The 22,371-nt window shown below is 39.9% G+C and overlaps 1 protein-coding gene across 1 annotated transcript in view; it reads right to left on the reverse strand.

Annotated features, from left to right (window-relative positions):
- Nucleotides 1-22,371, reverse strand: part of LOC133575565 (angiopoietin-related protein 1-like) — a 41,281-nt gene that overhangs the window by 18,333 nt on the left and 577 nt on the right. Inside the window, exon 2 of the mRNA XM_061928243.1 lies at nucleotides 8,532-9,370. Coding sequence (XP_061784227.1) covers nucleotides 8,532-9,333 — 802 coding nt within the window. The 5' untranslated portion in view covers nucleotides 9,334-9,370. The remainder of the gene's footprint in view (nucleotides 1-8,531; nucleotides 9,371-22,371) is intronic.

The raw sequence follows: 22,371 nt of genomic DNA on the forward strand, positions 1-22,371 counted from the left end.
AAAAATCTGTAGACTGGCAGCTGAGTTGGCAGAATCTTACCGTGGATTCGATCATTTTTTTCTTTACAAGATATTACTGTAAATGGAAAAATGCCACCATGTTTTTGTACGGTAAAATTCTGGCAACAGAACAGCCAGTGTTAATCATGAACTCTATGGTGGTTGTTTTTGTGGTGTATTACTTTAAATATGAACAAAGTATACCACTGTATTTTTCTATGATAAAATTCTGGCCACTGAGAAACCTTTTTTTTTTTTTTTTTTTTACCGTAAAATCTATTACCATTTTTACAACGTATAATTTAACGAATAACTTGCTTTGAAAAATACTTTCCAACCTAAATTCATATAAATGTAACTAACATTACATTTTTAACATTACCAACATTATTATTACAGATTCATACATAAATCAAGCAGATATTTATGTATTTTTTATTTTAAGAAAAAACATGTTTAATGTAAAATAATATAGTGTTTGTTACATTATTAAGAAACATGAAACTAATGGTTCATTATTATAAGAGAAAACTACTTTCCAACCTAAATTCATACAAATGTAACTAATATTACATGTTTAATATTACCAACATTATTATTACAGATTCATACATAAATCAAGCAGATATTTAAGTATGTTTTATTTCAAGAAAAAAACATGTTTAATTTATAATAATATAGTGTTTGTTACATTATTAGATATTATTGAATCAAAATATATGCAATTGCATGCAATAAATGTATTTTTTTCTGTCAAAACGGAAAGAAAGAATACATTGAGTAAGTACTTTATTGATGCATATTATTTCCAGGTGTTGACGGGCCATAAAAAAGGATGTGGCCCTGAGTTGAGTTTGACACATGCACTCTAGACTGAAACTCAATAATTTGGTGCATTTGTAAACAGCTAAAATGATGTGCAAAGCAAACTATAACCTGCTACCCAAGAATGTACAACGATTCTTCTCAACAAAAGAGGAGAAATATATCCTCAGAGGTAAATCTACTAAACATTAGTATTCACGTACAACACTGAAGACCTTTAGCATATCCGTTTGCGGAATTCAATTATGGAACGGATTATGCAGAGATGTCAAACAATGTACTAATTTGATCCAACTTAAGAGGCTTTTCAAACTACAAGTGTTAACAAAGTACAAGGAAGAACGTTGTTGAAAAATATATATTATTAATCTCATATGTGACTCATGACTGGCTTTGTCTGGAACCCGCATGGCTGCGGCGGTTGTGACCACAAGATGCAGAAAACAGGAGATCGATGCGCAGGTAAGAGGATTTTCATATACTTAAACAGAGGGGAAGCAGTCATACATACACAAGTTCTCAAACAATCAATCCTTGAGCCCTGAGGAACAGGCGAGGCAGGCATAAATAGCAGCCTGATCGGCAACTGCAACCAGGTGTGCCGGGTTGCCAATCAGGCACAGGTGAGGGAAACGAGCGTGCTGGGAGACATGCAGGAAATGCAACAAAAATAAGAGCGTTGACAGGAAATAAACACCAAACAAGGAAACACAACCAGACGTGAAGTGACAGATCGTCACAGTATCCCCCCTTTAGGGACAGATTCCAGATGTCCCAAGAAAAAACCCCAGAACAAGTTCAAAGTCACGGGAGGGCGGAGGGAGGACTTGGTGCTGGGTCGCCAGGTCAAGTGTCCCCGAATCCACCAGGGAAATTGTGTAAATGTTGTTACAATTACAAAATCAGAACAGGAAGTGAATGAATATGTTAGTAATTGCTATGACTTTGAAAAGGGGTAGGTTTAAATAAGCTTTGCTTCTCCCTACTCTTTTTCGAAAATGTGTAAAGAGAAAAGAACACATGTAATTATTAGATGATGTATCAAATTGTATCTGTTTACATGATTCGAAATAAATTAAACCATGATCATAACCATTTACATGGTATGAGTGTGGAAATATACTAAACCACTCCTCCATACGTGATCAGCCTGATTTGTATAAACTACCCTGAACTGTGAAATGTGTTAGATACACAAACCCCACACTTCTACAGGAACCTACAGTTCCAGGAGCTCGAGGTTCCAGGAACCTAAATTTAGATGGGAAAAGGGCCTCATGTTGGTTTTGTCATGAGCAGGGCCCCGATGACTAGGTTTTGCCCTTGGACCTCCAAATGACTAATGACTAGTACATATTATCCTGTGCAAAGTATACAAAAACTGAAATACGATACTAATCAGTTGAAGAAACATGAACAAGACAGACAAGATTTCAAGCGAGTCGTCTAATGATAATAATAATATGTGGGTCTGCTGCATTCATATATTGTTTTGGATTTTCTTTTAATTGTCCATATCTATTGAAGATGATATAGGATAATTCAGAAAAATGCCCTTCAATGTTTTATCTAACTATCCAGCAGCACCCTTGGAGAAAGTTTTTTTTGCTCTACGGGACACTTTTCATGACTGTTGATGCAAAAACATTGCCTTTAGTATACATCTGGCACCCACAAGATGATGGAGTAATAGCAAACACATTTATCGAGGTTTGTGCAGCACAGGAAATAGAGGCTAATTAGGTCATGTTTTAATTATTTAGTAGCCCTCATTCCTGTTTAAAGTCCTGTAGATGTCTGCTTTTCATCAAGATATTTCCTGAAACCTGCTAATTACAATCACTTGTGTTGCAGTCAACATGAAAGTAACCCCTACCCAGCTAATGATATAATTGCAATAAAAAGATACTGTCTACTCGTTTTATGGAGTATTTTATGAAGTATTAATCACTGGATTTGGTAGACCTGAGACACTTTGTGGTTTTGAACCAATCATGCCAGTCTGGGCTGGTCCATGTCTGCAATGCAATGGAACAGTCTGGTCGCGGATCATTTCCATGTACAGCTGCGCTGAAACCCTACACACATTATTATTCTTGGGTGAGGGTGAGCGAAATGTGCGAGGAATTTCTGTTGATGAGCAAAACCGGGCTTGTGGGGTTATTCTTTGCTTTGCTTTAAGTCCCCAGCCTCGTTTCAGACATTACAGCATTTTTATTTCCATACTGGTGTTTGCTCTTTCTGTTGAGCAAAGGGGTCGCGCTGCAGCTGAATTTGCAGATTCTAACCTTTGAAAACGGGGCCATGGGACCACCTGCAGCTGCACTCAAAGTTAGTGTGAATAATTTTGTTATGGTTGACCTGCAAATTGATGGATGCTCTCCAAATGGATGAATAAATCCATAGAAATGTATGGATCACGGGTGTCAAATGTACAGCCCACCTGATTCATCCCGCATCAGGTTTAGTCCGCCCACGAGCCCGGAAATGAGTTTGCAAAATGAGCTGTAATTTTTAATGAAAGAAACTCTATTCATCCATCTATCTATCTTCTTCCGCTTATCCAAGGTCGGGTCGCGGGGGCAGCCTAAGCTGAGAAGCCCAGACTTCCCTCGCCCCAGCCACTTCGTCCAGCTCCTCCTGGGGGATCCCGAGGCGTTCATAGCCAGCTGGGAGACATAGTCCCCCTTAACGTGTCCTGGGTCTTCCCCGTTGTCTCCTACCAATCGGACATGCCCTAAAAACCTCAGGACGGAGGTGTTCGAAGGGCATCCTGACCAGATTAGTAACTAGTAACTACTAACCACATTGTGAAGTATGCGGACGACATGACAGTAGTGGGCCTCATCCGTGACAACAACGGCATGGACTACAGGGAGGAGGTGAAACATCTGGTTGACTGGTACAGAACCAACAACCTGGTCCTGAACGTTGACAAGACCAAGAAGATCATCGTCGACTTCAAGAGGCACCAGTCCAGCCACAAAAGCACAGCCGTGGAGATCGTAAGCAGCACCAAGTTCCTGGAGGTGCAGATAACTGACAATATGACCTGGTCCCTACACACCGGAGCTCTTGTAAAAAGAGCTCAGCAGCGCATGCACTTTTTGCGTCGGATGAAAAGAGCACAGCTCCCTCCCCCCATTCTCACCACAATCTACAGAGGCACTATAGAGAGCCAACTGCATCTCTGTCTGGACTGGAGCCTGCAGTGCCTCAGACAGGAAGTCTCTGCAGAGAGTGGTGAGGACGGCGGAAAAGATAATCAGGACACCTCTTCCTCCTATCCGGGAAATCACACAAAGCCACTGCTTGACCAGGGCTCAGAAAATCTGTAGAGACTCCTCCCACCACCACCAAGGACTGTTTTCACTGCTGGACTCTAGAAAGAGGTTCCGCAGCCTCCGTAGCAGAACCTCCAGGTTCTGTAACAGCTTCTTCCCTGAGGCCATTAGACTCTTGAACGCATCATAATAATCCCCTCAATTCCCCCCACAAATGGATTAACTCGCTGGAATATAAAGACAATATAACATACATCCATAAATGTGGATTGATAATGCAAAAGGGCAATATATTTATCTGTACAGTAATCTATTTCTTTATATCAGCACCTTCTTGCTCTTTTATCCTGCACTACAACGAGCTAATGCAACAAAATTCCGTTCTTATCTGTACTGTAAAGTTTACATTTGTATGACAATAAAAGGAAGTCTAAGTCTAAGTCTAAGATGCTTGAACCACCTCATCTTGCTACTCTCGATGTGGAGGAGCAACGGCTTTACTCTGAGTGACAGAGCTTCTCACCCTAGCCCCGCCACCCGATGGAGGAAACTCATTTCGGCTGCTTATACTCGCAATCTTGTCCTTTCAGTCACAGCCCAAAGCTAATGACCATAGGTGAGGATAAGGACGTAGATCGACCACTAAATTGAGAGCTTTGCCTTCAGGCTCAGCTCTTTCTTCACCACGAAGGATCGAAGAAGGGTCTGCATCACTGCAGACGCTGCACCGATCTGCCTGTCGATCTCACGATCCACTCTTCCCTCATTCGTGAACAAGACTCCGAGGTACTTGAACTCCTCCACTCGGGGGAAGATCTTCCCCGACCCGGAGATGGCACTCTACACTTTTACGGGCGAGAACCATTAACTCTGACTTGGAGGTGCTGATTGTCATCCCAGTCGCTTCACAATCGACTGCGAACCGATCCAGTGAGAGTCAAATGAAGCCAGCAGGACCACATCATCTGCAGAAAGCAGAGACTAGTCCTGCAGCCACCAAACTGGATCCTCTCAACGCTCTGACTGCACCTAGAAATTCTGTCCATAAAAGCTATGACCAGAACCGTTGACTAAGGGCAGCCCTGGTGGAGTCCAACCCTCACTGGTAACGAGTCCGACTTACTGCCGGCAATATGGACCAAACTCTAGCACAGATCATACAGGGAACGGACTGCCATAATCGAGCAGTCTGACACCCCATACTCTCTGAGCATATAAAAAAAAAAAAAAAAAAAAAAATATATATATATTAGAGATGCGCGGTTTGCGGACACAACCGCGGAGTCCGCGGATTATCCGCGGATCGGGCGGATGAAATTTAAAAAAATAAGATTTTATCCGCTCGCGGGTCGGGTCGGGCGGATTAATTAGATATTTTTTTTATTTTTTTTTTGTATTTTTTTTTTGCGGGTGGCAGTTAAACCAATTGGGAAATATATATACATAGTTAAATGTTGTTACCCACATACGAAAAACGAGCAGGCACCTGCAGCATATGCCACAACAGAAGAAAAAAAAAGAAAAGAGATGGACACTTTTACGGAGCGGAGAAGGCCCCCGACGCCTCGCCGGGGTCCGGGACCGAGGCCCCTTCCCCCGAGAGGGCCCCACCGGGAGCCGTAGCTGAGGCGATCCGCGAGAAGGGCCTGACGCACGTCCAGGGTCACTACCGCGCCCACCGCACCGACACCCCGCCTCGTCCGCTTTCGACGCGGCCGGCGTCACGCGCAGCAGGTAAGCAGCTTACCTGCCCGCCACCCCCGTGGCCGGGGGCTCGTAACATGGGTCACTCCGCGCGCTCCGCCCGCGCAGCTTACCTGCTTGCCACCCCTGTTGCCGGGGGCGCGTAAAAGGGGTCACTCCGCGCTCAGTGCGCTCACGAAAGGGGTGGGGCTCACCCTGGTTGATATAGAGAGCAGGACAGTGGCCATGGAATTTCATTTAAGGTTTGTGATAAACCATCAAACTCATTCGTTAAAAGGACTCTATAGTAATATAAAGCGAATTTTTCTGGACATTATCATGCAAGAAAAGTTTATTTTTGGGATCGCGATCACCGCGTAATGATTTTTAAAGGTTGCATTACATTATTAACTGTCCCATGTGATCAGCCAGTGCAATTGGAAGTCCATGCTCAATTATTGCCTCCGTAAATAAAACTTCGGCATTTATCACATCCAAAGAATCTGTTTGGGCGACGAAAAACGTTGAGTTTTCCACTTGTATCGCTAGCAACGGCATTAGACTTGTGTTTTTTTGTCCCAACGTGGTCTTTTACATCGCTAATTCCTCCGTGTCCGATCGAAAAATCTTGTCTGCACAAGGTGCAATTCGCGTAGTTTTCACCCTTTTTTTTTTTTTTAATTAATATTAGATATATAACAACGGGCGGATGGCGGGCGGATGCAGTTCTGATCAAACGTTACATCGGGTGGATGGCGGATGGTTGACGACTTTCTGACGCGGTTGCGGATGAGATAAATTGCCTATCCGCGCATCTCTAATATATATATATATATACATATATATATATATATATATATATATATATATATATATATATATATATATATATATATATATATATATATATATATATATATATATATATATATATATAAAATGTGCCAAACATGGTTAGTGTAACATTTTGTAAAACTAGATGATACATAAATACTGGGTGTGTACATATTATATTAATATAATGTATATATAATTAATAATTAATATAATTGGCTATTAAGAGTATGGGAAAGTTGAACTCCTACCTCCTACATCGTTACCTTCCGTGAAGGGTATAAGTTTGAATTGTTTATGGTGCGTAGACGTTTTTTGTTTTTATAATATCCACAAAGTTCAGGGAGCCGGTTGTTCTGTGTGAACATGTGTGTTCACTTTTTGTGTTGGTTGCATTTTTTTTGCGCCAAAAAGAAGGTTGTTTGGATTGGGTCGTCTAAGTAAATGCTGTACTATGTTTCACGTCAATCCACAAGTCATAATCATTGACCTGATTTATTCTCATTATCCACAAGGTGGTAGCACATTTAAAACAATCAGATTGTCAGATCTTAGATGAGCTCCAGCCCAGCGAAGCCGGTGTTGTTTCTGAGCGTTGTTGATAAATGGCTTTGGCTTTGCATAGTAGAGTTTTAACTTGCACTTATAGATGTAGCGACCAACTATAGTTACTGACTGTGGTTTTCTGAAGTGTTCCTGAGCCCATGTGGTGATATCCTTTACACACTGATGTAGCTTTTTGATGAGGGATTGAAAGTCACGGGCATTTAATGTTGGTTTTCAGACATGCTGCTTACGTGCAGTGATTTCTCCAGATTCTCTGAACCTTTTGATGATATTACGGACCGTAGATGGTGAAATCCCTAAATTCCTTACATTAGTTCGTTGAGAAATGTTGTTCTTAAACTTTTTGACAATTTGCTCACGCATTTGTTCACAAAATGGTGACCCTCGCCCCATCCTTGTTTGTGAATGACTGAGCATTTCATGGAAGCTGCTTTTATACCCAACCAAGGCACCCACCTGTTTCCCAATTAGCCTGTCCACCTATGGGATTTTCCAAATAAGTGTTTGATGAGCATTCCTCAACTTTCTCAGTCTTTTTTGCCACTTGTGCCAGCTTTTTTGAAACATGTTGCAGGCATCAAATTCCAAATGAGTAAATATTTGCAAAACATGACAAAGTGTTCCAGTTCAAACGTCAAATATCTTGTCTTTGCAGTCTATTCAATTGAATATACCGTATTTTTCGGAGTATAAGCCGCTCCAGAGTATAAATCGCACCGGCCGAAAATGCATAATAAAGAAGGAAAAAAACATACATAAGTCGCACTGAAGTATAAGTCACATTTTTTGGGGATATTTATTTGATAAAACCCAACACCAAGAATAGACATTTGAAAGGCAATTTGAAATAAATAAAGAATAGAATAGAACAGGCTGAATAAGTGTACGTTATATGACGCATAAATAACCAACTGAGAACGTGCCTGGTATGTTAACGTAACATATTTTGGTAAGAGTCATTCAAATAACTATAACATATAGAACATGCTGTACGTTTACCAAACAATCTGTCACTCCTAATTGCTAAATCCAATGAAATCTTATACGTCTAGTCTCTTACGTGAATGAGCTAAATAATATTATTTGATATTTTACGGTAATGTGTTAATCATTTCACACATAAGTCGCTCCTGAGTATAAGTCGCACCCCCGGCCAAACTATGAAAAAAATTGCGACTTATAGTCCGAAAAATACGGTAGGTTGAAAAGGATTTGCAAATCATTGTTTTCTGTTTATATATACCATTTACACAACGTGCCCACTTCACTGGTTTTGGATTTTCTACAAACTTTTCTAAGAAGATCGAGGTTCCACTGTATTGACGTGTACTTACTCACCTTCGGCACTGAAGTTTGACTGAGGAGGTTTCTGGACTTCCAGTGTGCTACTTGTCGGTGACGGTCCAGAGCGAGAGCCCCTTTCACGGGCATAGCCTTCACTGTTGTCGCCCCGGATCTCATTGGTGAAGCGTGGCACGTTAACGGGAATATTTTCAGGCACCACATGCACCATCGGAGGGCCCAGTGGCGGCGGCTCCTGTCTGCGATCGTGCATTTTCATACAACTTTCTTCCAGAGCTCCTATGACAACAGACTGGTTATTGACTATCGCCGAGAGAGCAGCATATTTGGCCTCAAGGTCCTTGTAGCGAGAGGACAGGCGCAGTGACTCAGCGGTGGCATTAAGGATGCGTGTCTCCAACTGAGCCAGCTCCAATGAGTTGTCCCTCTTCCTGATGATTTCGTGCAGCAGCTGCATGTAGAGCTGCGTCACCCTGGAGTTCATGTTCCTGCTCTCCTTCCTCAGCAGCTTCATCTCGTTCACCAGGTTGCCGTCCACGTCCACGACCAGCTTCAGAGTCTCCATCTCCCGCCTCTGCTTGGACAGAAGGTCAAGCACCGCCGCCACGTCGAGGCGGGTCACTCGGTCTTTGTCGGGGACGGGCCCCCGGGCTGCGCAGATGGGGCCTGTGATCTTCTGCTCAGGGACCAGGAAGGTGTAGGAGCACCTGGATTTTTCTCCGCTTGCATCTGGAGCTCTTCGGGTCCGGGAGAGGATAGGGTTGTTGGTGAAGGCTATGCTGTTGCTCCAGAGGGACAGACCAAAGAGAGTAAACAAGCACCACATTCCGGGTCCCATGGCTTCTCTCTTAATTTATCACCACAAACAAAGACTTCTGTGGAGGAGACAAAGAACAGAACATTTTTCTTTGAGGTTTAATTAACTTATTGTGAAGAAATCCCAGCTAGTAGGGGTAACATTGTTATTTTTTCGATTGTAAATCTGTCATAACGTGGACTGTGAGGTGTTTGTTTTCCCGAGATGCAAGAATAGTTGGATCGGACATGTCTTGGAGGTAAATACATGATTTAATAATGACTATTAAAAGGTACAAACAAAAGGCGCGCACAAGGCGGAAGTACAAACTTGGCTAAGAAAACAAAACTAGCACTTGGGCAAAAACTATGAACATGAAATAAATAACACTTGCTAACTGTGACATGAATAAACAAACACTTACTTGAAAAGCATGGAACTATGGCATGGAACACGTAATCAATGGAGTAACAGGGATAACAGAGTTAATGTCGCCAGACAGACTGCCGGGCAACTGAAAGCTTAAATAATACCGACATGATTAGTGACAGGTGCGCGAGTAGGGTGACCATTTCCATGATACCAAAAAGGAGGACATTATGCGGCATATCAATAAATTACTATGGTGTACATAGGACTCTGGTATACTCTTATTTATAGTACAATTTTGAGTGGTTTAAAGATGATGTTTGTGTGGCTGAATAGGAAAAAATATTAAAGTCAAGTGTTTGTTAACAGTATTTGTATTTATTCAATACATTGTGGTGTTCAAAAAGTGACCACTGAGATGAATCTTTTCAAGTGCAGAGTGCCACAAAGCATAACATGTGTGGACTTAAATGTAGTTAACATATATAATTTTAAAAAAATGCCACAAAATTTTTTCCACATCAACATCAAGGCTGCTTGCTGCATATCTGGTTGCGTTATGCAGAATATGGGCCAAACAGTTTGCAGGGAGCACATCTTTTTGGCTCAGTTTCAGCTTCTGATACACTGTTATGTTTGCCACAATTGACACTGGCATTGTCTGCTGCATATGCAGACATGTTTTTCACCTCTAAGCCAGACATCTCAAGTTTTGCCAGCAGCTGGTTTGTTATGGCTTCTGACGTTTCGTTGCTGTGACTATAAAAATCCAACAGGACATGTTGGATGCCTTCATCAAAGTGAAAATACCTTACCACAATGGGAAAACACTTGTTTGTTCCTTTATTTGAGGCGTCAGTTGCTACGGAAAAGGGTAGGTTGTTTTCTTTTATGTAGTCGGTATGTTCCTGTACCGAATAGTGAGCGATGACGTTCTCGCACAATGCCTTGGCTTTTGTTCGGCCACAGGCCAACCCTTTAGCTGTGGGATAGTCACTGAAAATCTCCCGGTCCACTTTCATGCCACAGTCTAAACTTCTGTAGGACTGGTGATGCTTTACAGCAGTGGTTCTCAACCTTTTTTCAGTGATGTACCCCCTGTGAACATTTTTTTAATTCAAGTGCCCCCTAATCAGAGCAAAGCATTTTTGGTTGAAAAAAAGAGATAAAGAAGTAAAATACAGCACTATGTCATCAGTTTCTGATTTATTAAATTGTATAACAGTGCAAAATATTGCTCATTTGTAGTGATCTTTCTTAAACTATTTGGAAAAAAATATGTAAAATAACTAAAAACTTGTTGAAAAATAAACAAGTGATTCAATTATAAATAAAGATTTCTACACATAGAAGTAATCATCAACTTAAAGTGCCCTCTTTGGGGATTGTAATAGAGATCCACCTGGATTCAGGAACTTAATTCTAAACATTTCTTCACAAAAAAAGAAATCTTTAACATCAATATTTATGGAACATGTCTACAAAAAATCTAGCTGTCAACACTGAATATTGCATTGTTGCATTTCTTTTCACAGTTCTTTTTGACAGACATTTTAGTGAGGGTCAAACCATCATGGCATGGGGGAAACTCTGGCTTTATGGTAATGAATGGAATAGCCTACTTAATTTGATGTTCAGTTTATGAACTTACATTACATTACATACCCCCAGGGTACCATTTGAGAACCACTGCTTTACAGCATGGTACACCTTGCACAGCTCCGCAGCAGTTATCTTGTCATCCAGGGGCGACGAAACTTCATGAAAAAATGTCCTCATTGAAGAGGTACCTGCCGCATGTTTATTACTTTTATGTTTATCCGTACCCGCATGCCGTTCAATTGCAGCTTTCCCCTGACTACTTACGTCGACATCACATCGACAAAGTGTGCAGAAGCCATGGAATGAGTCTCGGCTGCTTTTCGTTATAAATTCGTGCTCTTTTATCCATTCAGAATTAAACGAGGTCTTGCGTTTCGGCATGATGCTAACTTTCTGTCAATGTTATGCCGCAGCAGCACATGGACCCTTGTTTACTTTTTTAACCAATGATAAGCAGATTTGTATCCGACACAGCTCTTAGCCAATCATTTGATACGTTACTGCGTTGGGGGCATTTTTTACGGTCTTTGATTGGCTATCGCGCTGCAGCCCAGCAAAGATGAAAAAACTCCGCTCTTCAAGCCTAGTGCCTCAAAAAGGAGGACAAATACGTGTCCGGCTTGAAGCTGCGCCGGACGCCGGACAGGGCATTAAAAATCCGGACTGTCCGGCCTAAATCCGGACACCTGGTCACCCTATGCGCGAGTGCAAAACGTGAGACAGGTGCGTGACATGAGGACAGGTGAAAACTAATGGGTTGTCATGGAAACAAAACAAACAAGAGTGCACAAAGAGTCCAAAAACCAAACCGAACATAACCAAAACAAAACATGATCACACAGACATGACAAAATCGAGTCATAATTTTCAAAAATCAATAAAAAAAAATGGTAACACTTTAGTATGGGGAACATATTCACCATTAATTAGTTGCTTATTAAAGTAACAAAGACTTAATTTAGAGTTATTTGGACACTAGGGGAACATATAAGGGTTAGGGATAGGGTTAGGCTTACTAATAAGCAATCATTCTGAGGTTATTGAGGGAAGACTCTTAGTTAATGGCTTACTGGTTGTATAGTAAGGCCATGCAGAATAAGGCATTAATAAGTACTTAATAATGAATAATTAAGAGCCAATATGTTACTAATTTGCATGTTAAAAGCAACTAATTAATGGTGAATATGTGTTCCCCATACTAAAGTGTTACCAACAAAATTATTTAATTAAATCTTTAATTTTAAAGTACATTTTTTATAAAGGCACATCTCCATGCTTACATGCTGCACTTATATGTATGTGACCAAAAATAGGTTTTGTAGCCTCTAGTCCATTTTGAAATGGTTTTATCATATTTATTGTACCAAATATTACAGGGGTGTCCAAACTTTTTAACTTGGGGTCCAAATTGGGCTAAAATAATTTGGCCAGGGGCAAAAGTCGACTGCTTATAAAGTAATTATATGCATATATATATATATGAATGCAAATATGTATATATGTATGCAAAAAATAAAATAAAAATAAATAAATAAATAAATAAATAAATAATATATATATATATATATATATATATATATATATATATATATATATATATATATATATATATATATATATATATACACACGTTAGGTCAGGAAAAAACACAGAGGCTATTTCATTCCTACAACCCTGCTCTTCAGGGGATTTCCCTTGAAGAGCAGGGAAACCTGTGTTTTTTCCTGACCTAACGTATATTCCGCTCTACCCAGGTATTGAGCACTGTATAACGGATAAACCACAGAAACCTCGACTATATATATACAGTACAGGCCAAAAGTTTGGACACACCTTCTCATTCAATGCATTTTCTTTATTTTCATGACTATTTACATTGTAGATCAGACCTGGGCAAATTAAGGCCCGGGGGCCACATGCGGCCCATTAAGCTTTTCAATGTGGCCCACCAGACATTCCTAAATAATTTTTTTAGATGTTTAAGATGGAAAGTGTAGCTGCCATTATGATGTGCAGTGATGTTTTCTAATGACCGTAAGTCTTCAACTATACAAATCTGCACTTTTGCATGATATATTAGTTACTATGGTAATCTAATTAGTTACTATGGTAACCTAATTAGTTACTATGGTAATCTAATTAGTTACTATGGTCATCTAATTAGTTACTATGGTAATAATCTAAGTCACAGCAACTCAGACGAGGCACCAAGCAGTGTGGGTGGGGAGCGTTTCCACAGAGTGTTTCCAGAGCGGCCAGCCTAAAATGCGGGTGTCAGGGACAGAACCGGAGTGAGATTTTTACAACAAACTTCTGAAGCTTAGTGATGTATCAGATGTATCAGGTTGTAGGTGGGTTTTTATTTTTACCCTTCGTGTTCATATTTCGCTGTGTTTGTTGCATTTTTGTTGTGTTTCGCTTCATTGTAAGATATGTCATATAAGAGGCGGTGTGAGGTTAGAGGTATATATACTTTGTGGATATATATATATATATATATATATATATATATATATATATATATATATATATATATATATATATATATATATATATATATATATATATATATAATGGATATAAAATGTATATGATATTAAAAGTATGTGAAAGTTCGACTCCTATCTTGTTTACTTCCGTGACAATCTCCTTAAAGTTATACAAACATCGATAAGTGTGGAGAGAGTGTTTTGTATTTTTCCCGTCATGCATTTCAGGGGATTTAAATGGGCGTCATTTTGAATGATGTGCTGTGCTTGGACATTTTTTTTTGGAACGTCCACACAGTTCAGTGAGCAGGTTGTGTGACCATGTGTTTTGACTTTTTGTGCTAGTTTATTGGCGCCATGAGTGGTAAAGGTTGTTTGGATTTAGTCATATATAAAAATGATGTTCTGTAAACACTTCAAAATGCAATTTGTAGTCATTAACCTGAATTACCGACGTTGTCTTCAAAATGGTGGCACATTTGCAGCAATCATATTGTCAGATACTTAAAATTAACTGATTCCTTATTGAACTCGTGATGTCTCGCGGGCCAAACTGAACTCGCCGATGAGCGGCCCGTGGGCCGTGCTTTTGTAGCCTCGGAAATAATACATTGCAAGAATTGGTTCGAATAGAGAATCGTGTTGAATTGTAAATCGAATCGTCACCCCAAAAATGGTGAGGTGCCCAAAGATTTCCACTTCTACCAGCTGGATCTACTATGTTTGTGTCTAATAAGTGTGTGTCACTCATACCCAAGGCCACCGGTTGCTATTTATAACATTCTCATAAATATTCAAGCACTTTCATTTTCGCAAAATGCCTCACATTGTCCAAAACCGACTGGCAGCTCGCCAAGCACTACAACAAATTATTTTATTTTTTTCTAAATAGGCTTTACTAACAAAGATATGTGCAGAGAAAAAAGAAAGCCTGCATTGTGCTGCAAAGGCTTTGTTTTGGCCTCGATGCTAACTTTGTAGGAACTGTTTGGGAAAAAAAACTCTGTTCCAGTATGACAATGCCCCAGTGCACAACGCAAGGTCCATAAAAGCATGCTTGGATGAATTTGATGCGGAAGAACTCAAGAGCCCTGACCTAGATCAACAAACCCCACACTCTCCAAAGTCCTACAAAATAGGGTCATTTTTGTCTTGCTGCAAATATGTATTTTTTCAATGATCTTGTGGTCGCTTAGTTCTATTTCATGTCAGGCACACTACCGGAAGATTGCACTGTAGTGAAGATATTTGGTTACATTAATGAGGGTCTTTTATAAACATAATTTAATTGTATACTGTGCACTATACCGTATTTGCATCTATCAGTCTAGTAACCTCGCAACACAGTTTAAGTCGTATTCCAGGTCTTTACTTGAATTTACTTTACTATGGGTACCTGCAAGGCTCACAAGCCTCCAAATTTTAAAATCCCGTCCAAATTCCGGGCCCCTTTTTTTTAAAACCTTGAGTGTCCTTGAGCGCACCACAGTTATGTGCACTGAGATGCAAAAGTGAAACTTACATATAATTTTCTCCTATGCTGCCGCAGGTTGATTTAGTGTATTTTTACCTTTTCTTCGTCACCCTTGCTGATGCCGTGAGTGAATGTTTAAAAAGTGAGCTTTGATGACGTAATGACGTCTGTGTTGAGTGAAGTGTTCCATGCTGGGGTTGCTGCTATTCAGTTGGAACAAACCATTTTGCAGTTTTCATAGGGGGGTGTATGTCATCTTAGACATTGTTGATTAGATTCAAGCAACCTTATTATTTAGCATTCACGGACATAGTTATTATGAATCAACATTTATGACATTTTTATATATATATATATATATATATATATATATATATATATATATATATATATATATATATATATATATATATATATATATATATAAATAAAATATACAGTATATATATAGTACAGGCCAAAAGTGTGGACACACCTTCTCATTCACAACACAACTGATGGTCCCAACCCCATTGATAAAGCAAGAAATTCCACTAATCAACCCTGATAAGGCACACCTGTGAAGTGAAAACCATTTCAGGTGACTACCTTTTGAAGCTCATTGAGAGAATGCCAAGAGTGTGCAAAGCAAAAATCAGAGCAAAGGGTGGCTATTTTGAAGAAACTAGAATATAAAACATGTTTTCAGTTTTTTTTTGTTAAGTACATAACTCCACATGTGTTCATTCATAGTTTTGATCCCTTCAGTGACAATCTACAATGTAAATAGTCATGAAAATAAAGAAAATGCGTTGAATGAGAAGGTGTGCCCAAACTTTTGGCCTATATTGTATATACATATATATATATATATACGTACATATTTATACATGTACATATATATATATCTTTTCATTTTACAAAATTACACTAACCATGTTTTGCACATTTTATCTGCTTTATATTTCTGATTGATTACAAAACTTTAAGGAGGTCATCACAGAAGTAAACAAAGTAAGAGTCAGACTATCTCTCTCTCTCTCTCTCTCTCTCTCTCTCTCTATATATATATATATATATATATATATATATATATACATATATACCTATATATATATATATATATATACATATATACATACACATATACATACACATATACATAAATACATATTGGCACTTGACATGTGACTTTCGGCCCCGGGTCAAATTCTTTTAGCCCAATGCGGCCCTCAAGTCAAAGACTTTGGACAACCCTGATGTAGAGCTTGTACCTTGTTAACTTTAAATCACAACATGTTGTTTTGTTTACCAAACACCATTGATATGAATATCGATTTTTACCATTTTTAACATAGCTAACAGGTAATCCCACTTCTGACACATGTTTTATTCATGAGGCGTGATGTCCAACTGCCTTTTATTTTTTATAATAATATTTATTTATTTATTTGATAGGGAAATCATACTACAGGTACTGAGAAAACAGACACCTTTTTTTTCGTTCCCCCCGCCTACAAAAAAATAAAATATATATATATATATATATATATATATATATATATATATATATATATATATATATAAAAGTTACAAAAAACAAACAAACATTACAAGAAACATAAAAATTAAATAAGAATAACTCCCCCCGTCCTACATTTCAGTCACAGTGGGCAGAAATGTACTGCCTTCCTCTTCACCACAAGCAGATAGAGAATCACACGAACCGACTAAAAAAAAAAAAGTTACAAAAAAAATCACAAACATACAGAGAAGTGTCACTGAATAAAAACAACAACAACAAAAAAAGAGTTGAGGTAAGTGGAAAGGTTCATTGTCAACAGTGAGTGTCACATTTATTCTCTGGTGTCTTTAATTTAGCTATGTAATTAAACATACAGCCCCAGGTCAAGTCAAATTGTTTTGGTGTACCCCTCAGTTTATATTTAATTTTCTCTAAATCTAAGAAAAACATGAGGTCCTTAAGCCATAGGGAGGCCTTGGGAGCAAACTGTGATTTCCACTCCAATTAAATCCTTCTACGAGCTATTAATGATGCAAAGGCCCCCAAGTCAAAGACTTCGGACAACCCTGATGTAGAGCTTCTACCTTGTTAACTTTAAATCACAACATGTTGTTTTATTTACCAAACACCATTGATATGAATATCTATTTTTTAACATTTTTAACATAGCTAACAGGTAATCCCACTTCCGACACGTGTTTTATTCATGAGGCATGATGTCCGACTGTCTTTTATAAACACACTTTAACGGTGTCTATGAAGGTCCTCCTTCATCCAGGTCATTGTCATCTCAGAGCAATCAATCGATCGCAACCGGACTGCTTGGTTTGTCTTGGAAGACATTTCGCCGCACATCCGAGTAGGCTTCATCAGTTCGTGGTCATAGACTTCGATTGGTCAGATCTAGTCCAGCGGCTAGTGCCAAAAATATTTATACTCCCAAAGAAAACCACAAAACAATACAGCCACCTGTGTCCATCAGTCTGGTAACCTCGCAACACAGTTCACAACGACGGTATTCCAGGTCTTTACTATGGGTGCCTGCAACAATTTATTGTTTTTAAAGTTAAAGTTAAAGTCCCAACTATAGTTACACACACACTAGGTGTGGTGAAATTATCCTCTGCATTTGACCCATCCCCTTGTTCCACCCCCTGGGAGGGGAATCATTTTGGTGATTTAACCCCCAATTCCAACCCTTGATGCTGAGTGCCAAGCAGGGAGGTAATGGGTCCCATTTTTATAGTCTTTGGTATGACTCGGCGGGGTTTGAACTCACAACCTTCCAGTGTCAGGGCGGACACTCTAACCACAAGGCTACTGAGCATGTAGCCTTAGGCTATGTCTACATGAACCCGGATAACCCCTTAAACGAATAATTATTTAGCCACACTAAACCAGCGTTTAAGGTAACCCTCTTTGGATAATTTTTTACACTGGTAAGTGCGCCGTGTATTTCTTGAATCTCCGGCTCTTAGCTTTGTATGGACTCATTGAATCGTTTACAAACTGAGTTCGGAGAGGAAGTGACGCCAGAAAGACCGCGCCCCACACAGGAAGTGACGTCGGAAAGAACGCGCCACAGCCAGCTTCATAACAACCTGTTTCCACTCGGAGGTAAACACTAGAAAGAAGGAGGCGAGTCATCCAGACATGCCGTGTTTCCCCCTCCTCTACATGTACAGACGGTTGTGGAAATCACATATGAATACCTGAAGAGAAAGCGATTGCAGCTATTTCAGATACAACACTTCTCAGACGGCAGGTCAGGTCAGCTGTGATTCTACTTACCGAAAAACTTTGTCCATTTGTCGAAGGAGAGAACGAGAATGCGGGTTCCCGTGGATGTGATAAAAAAGATAGCGTGCTTTGTATTACCTGGCCGTCGAGGGAAGACTACGGAAAACGGCGAATGCTTTTGGACTGGCAAAGTAGACTGTATCAGTTATTGTACGCCATGTATGTCGCAGACTCAACGTCTAGGTCCAGAGTATATAAAGTCACCAAAAACGAATGGCCAATGAAGGTGAAGGCAAAAGAGTGAGGAGTGTCCTGACCAGATATCTAGATCCCTAGATTGATTGATGTAAAATGTTCTTTATCACATTGTGTACTTTCATGTGTTTATTAAAGGTTTGATTAATTTATGATGTCTCAAGTGTGATTCACTACAATAAGGCCCCATACGCACTGGATTCCAGTTAATTGAAATACCACAACACTGGATATTGTTTAGATAAGTTCAATTTAATTTAAGAACTTGCACACAAAGCAACACTGGAGGTGACTATGACGTGCGCATTTTCCACGCATGCGTACTAGGTCGCGGTGTGCCGGCGGACGGAGGGGGGAGGGGGTCTTATACGACCATTGTGTGTGTGTGAACAAGGATAAGGTTAGGCGGGATTTATCCTGGATAACCTTAGTGTAGAAGGGACTTTGATCCGTCACAATCACAATCACAGCGTAGCCTCTTGATGGAACAGAGATGGCAAAGACTGATTCTTCTGCCCTTGGATTAATGGGCCCTCTGGTGCCACCCACCCACTAAATATCAGTCATATTTCCAGTGTATTCACATGTGGGTAGTCTTTAATTATAGCCCTCGCCACATCTGTATCAGGTGTCTGGGTGTGTGCAAGTGCTGGGATCTGTTTTTAATAGGTCTGTAGATCTGCCATCAATCTCCCTTCTAGCCTTCCAGTCTACCTTTGCTGGTTTATGGGGAGAATTAACATGCTGGTGGAAAATGAAAGTCAACTATAGTGTATCTCGTCTCTACTTTAAAAGAATGTTGTTCCTTTTTGGCTGGAAAAAAACGAGAATTAGTGTGAGAAATAGAAGATATTGATGAGTTTTAGAAGCAGCAGGAGGAGCTCTCACTGATTTACGAGTGCAGCTTCACTGAGTCAAGGTTTGGCAGACTTATTGGTCTTATTGGTTTTGACAGGATATCCAATGGAGAGTGGGCGACGTTCAAGTATTTGAAAACTAAAAGACGTTTGCCTTCGTCTTCAATAAGCAGGCTTGGCTCTGTGCAGGCCTAAAGGGCCGCCAGCTTTCAGCTGATTTTGGCTGCATCCATCCAGAAGGCCGTCTGGTGCTTACGACCAGAGCAATAAAGCGGACGCGCTGAAGACACGCAGTACGACCTACTTCTCTGCGGAGCGCGTCAAAACAAGTCGGAGTTGAAACGCGGAGGAGAAATGCCAGAAAAGGAGGTTCTAACGGATAATTCCTGCAGTTTTCTCTGATTAGTCCGTACCACAGTTAATTGGACCGATTCCAAAGCGTTACCAAAGTTGAAACCGCTGCTGAAGCAGAATAATAGACTCGTTTTGTCAACGTCACTGGAAAAATATGGTTTTGTGTGTGGTTTGAATGACAATAACTTAAAGAGAGGGAAAGTGTCTCGGCAGATATACTCCCAGGGGCTGTAATATACAGTACACAATCTGCTGCTTGTTGTATGACATTAGGAACCATCTGAGGGGAAAGGAATAGACATTTTAAGGAAAATGGGCCATGTGTCAAAGCTCAGAAGCGCCTTGGCACTGTCAGTCCGTTTTTTTTCGCCCACAGGGTACTTTTCCCCCCCTGTTTTTCTCTAATCATCGCTCGTCTCCACAATAATATGAATCTCACAAGCAGGCCTAACAGGGGTGACAGTGTTTACACAGAGGCTCCTCAGTCCTGTGGATCTCACTGGCACTTCTCTACCTATACGGCCTCCTGGCTGTCAATCACGCCTTCGTTGAGCCAGCAGAAGCTGACATTTTTGTGTTGACCCATGGAAAGTCACTTTTCACCACCTTTCCTCGACCCACTCTCAGCAAATAAAGATATTGATAGAGAACGCTTCTTCTGGACCAGGGATAGCCAATGTTTTTGAGTTGGCGGCCACATATGGGCTAAAAATGTATCCATTATATATACATACATATATATATATATATATATATAGTCTAGGTTTCTGTGGTTTATCTGTTATACAATGCTCAATACCAGGGCAGAGCGGAATATACGTTAGGTCAGGAAAAAACACAGAGGCTATTTCAGGGAAACCTGCGAAACAGGCTTGTAGGGATGAATAGGCCCGTGTGTTGTAGATCGGAAACCACTGTTCTGGACCTTTCTAACTGACTGACTCACTTCATTATGCATGAATGTTAATTACCTGACGTTAATTCTTTGATTACTTTTCAGAAAATCCTTTTTTGAGGTTACAAAATAGGATTTTCATCTTTCTGTGTGGAGTTTGCATGTTCTCCCCGTGACTGCGTGGGTTCCCTCCGGGTACTCCGGCTTCCTCCCACCTCCAAAGACATGCACCTGGGGATAGGTTGATTGGCAACACTAAATTGGCCCTAGTGTGTGAATGTGAGTGTGAATGTTGTCTGTCTATCTGTGTTGGTCCTGCGATGAGGTGGCGACTTGTCCAGGGTGTACCCCGCCTACCGCCCGAATGCAGCTGAGATAGGCTCCAGCGACCCCCCGCGTTCCGAAAAGGGACAAGCAGTAGAAAATGGATGGATGGATGGATGACTGTGCCAATCAGCCCACTTGCAGGTTTCCCTGCGAAACAGGCTTGTAGGATGAAATAGTCTGTGTGTTTGTTCCTGACCTAACGTGTGTGTGTGTATATATATATGTAATGGATAAATAATTAGTAATAAATATAATTGGGTACTAAGAGTATGTGAAAGTTCGACTCCTCCCTTGTTTATTTCTGTGACGACCTCCTCAAAGTTTTGTAATAAATCAGAAATATCAAACAGCTAAAATGAACATGGAAAACTGCAGAGAGAGTGTTTTGCATTTTTCCCGTCATGCATTGTAATGGATTTAAATGGGCGTAATTTAGAATTCTTTATGGTGATTGAATTTTTTTTTAAAATAATATCCACAAAGTTCAGTTAGCAGGTTGCGTTATGTGTGACCATGTGTGTTGACTTTCTGTGTCGGTTGCATTTTTTGCAGATTTCCCTGCGAAACAGGCTTGTAGGGATGAAATAGCCTCTGTGTTTTTTCCTGACCTAACGTATATATATATATATATATATATATATATATATATATATATATATATATATATATATATATATATATATATATATATATATATATATATATATATATATATATAATGGATACATAATTAGTAATAAATATAATTGGGTACTAAGAGTATGTGAAAGTTCGACTACTCCCTTGTTTACTTCTGTGATGACCTCCTCAAAGTTTTGTAATAAATCAGAAAGCAGCTAAAATGAACATGGAAAACTGCGGAGAGAGTGTTTTGCATTTTCCCATCATGCATTGTGATGGATTTAAATTGGTGTAAATTAGAATTTTTTGAATAATATCCACAAAGTTCAATTAGTAGGTTGTGTTATGTGTGACCATGCGTGTCGACTTTCTGTGTCGATTTTTTGTGTGCCATGACTCGGGAAGGTTGTTTGGATTGGGTCAAAAAAGTAGATTGCTGTGCTATCTTCACTAACAAAGCGAACATCAGGGTCATTGACCTGATTTACTCATGTTGTCTACATGATGGTGGCACATTTTCAACAATCAGATTGTTAAATGTGCAAAATTAATTTGAAAATGTCCCACGGGCCAGATTTGTTATTAAACTCATG

This window comes from Nerophis lumbriciformis, linkage group LG03 (assembly GCF_033978685.3).
Source record: "Nerophis lumbriciformis linkage group LG03, RoL_Nlum_v2.1, whole genome shotgun sequence".
In the NCBI taxonomy this organism is placed as follows: domain Eukaryota; kingdom Metazoa; phylum Chordata; class Actinopteri; order Syngnathiformes; family Syngnathidae; genus Nerophis; species Nerophis lumbriciformis.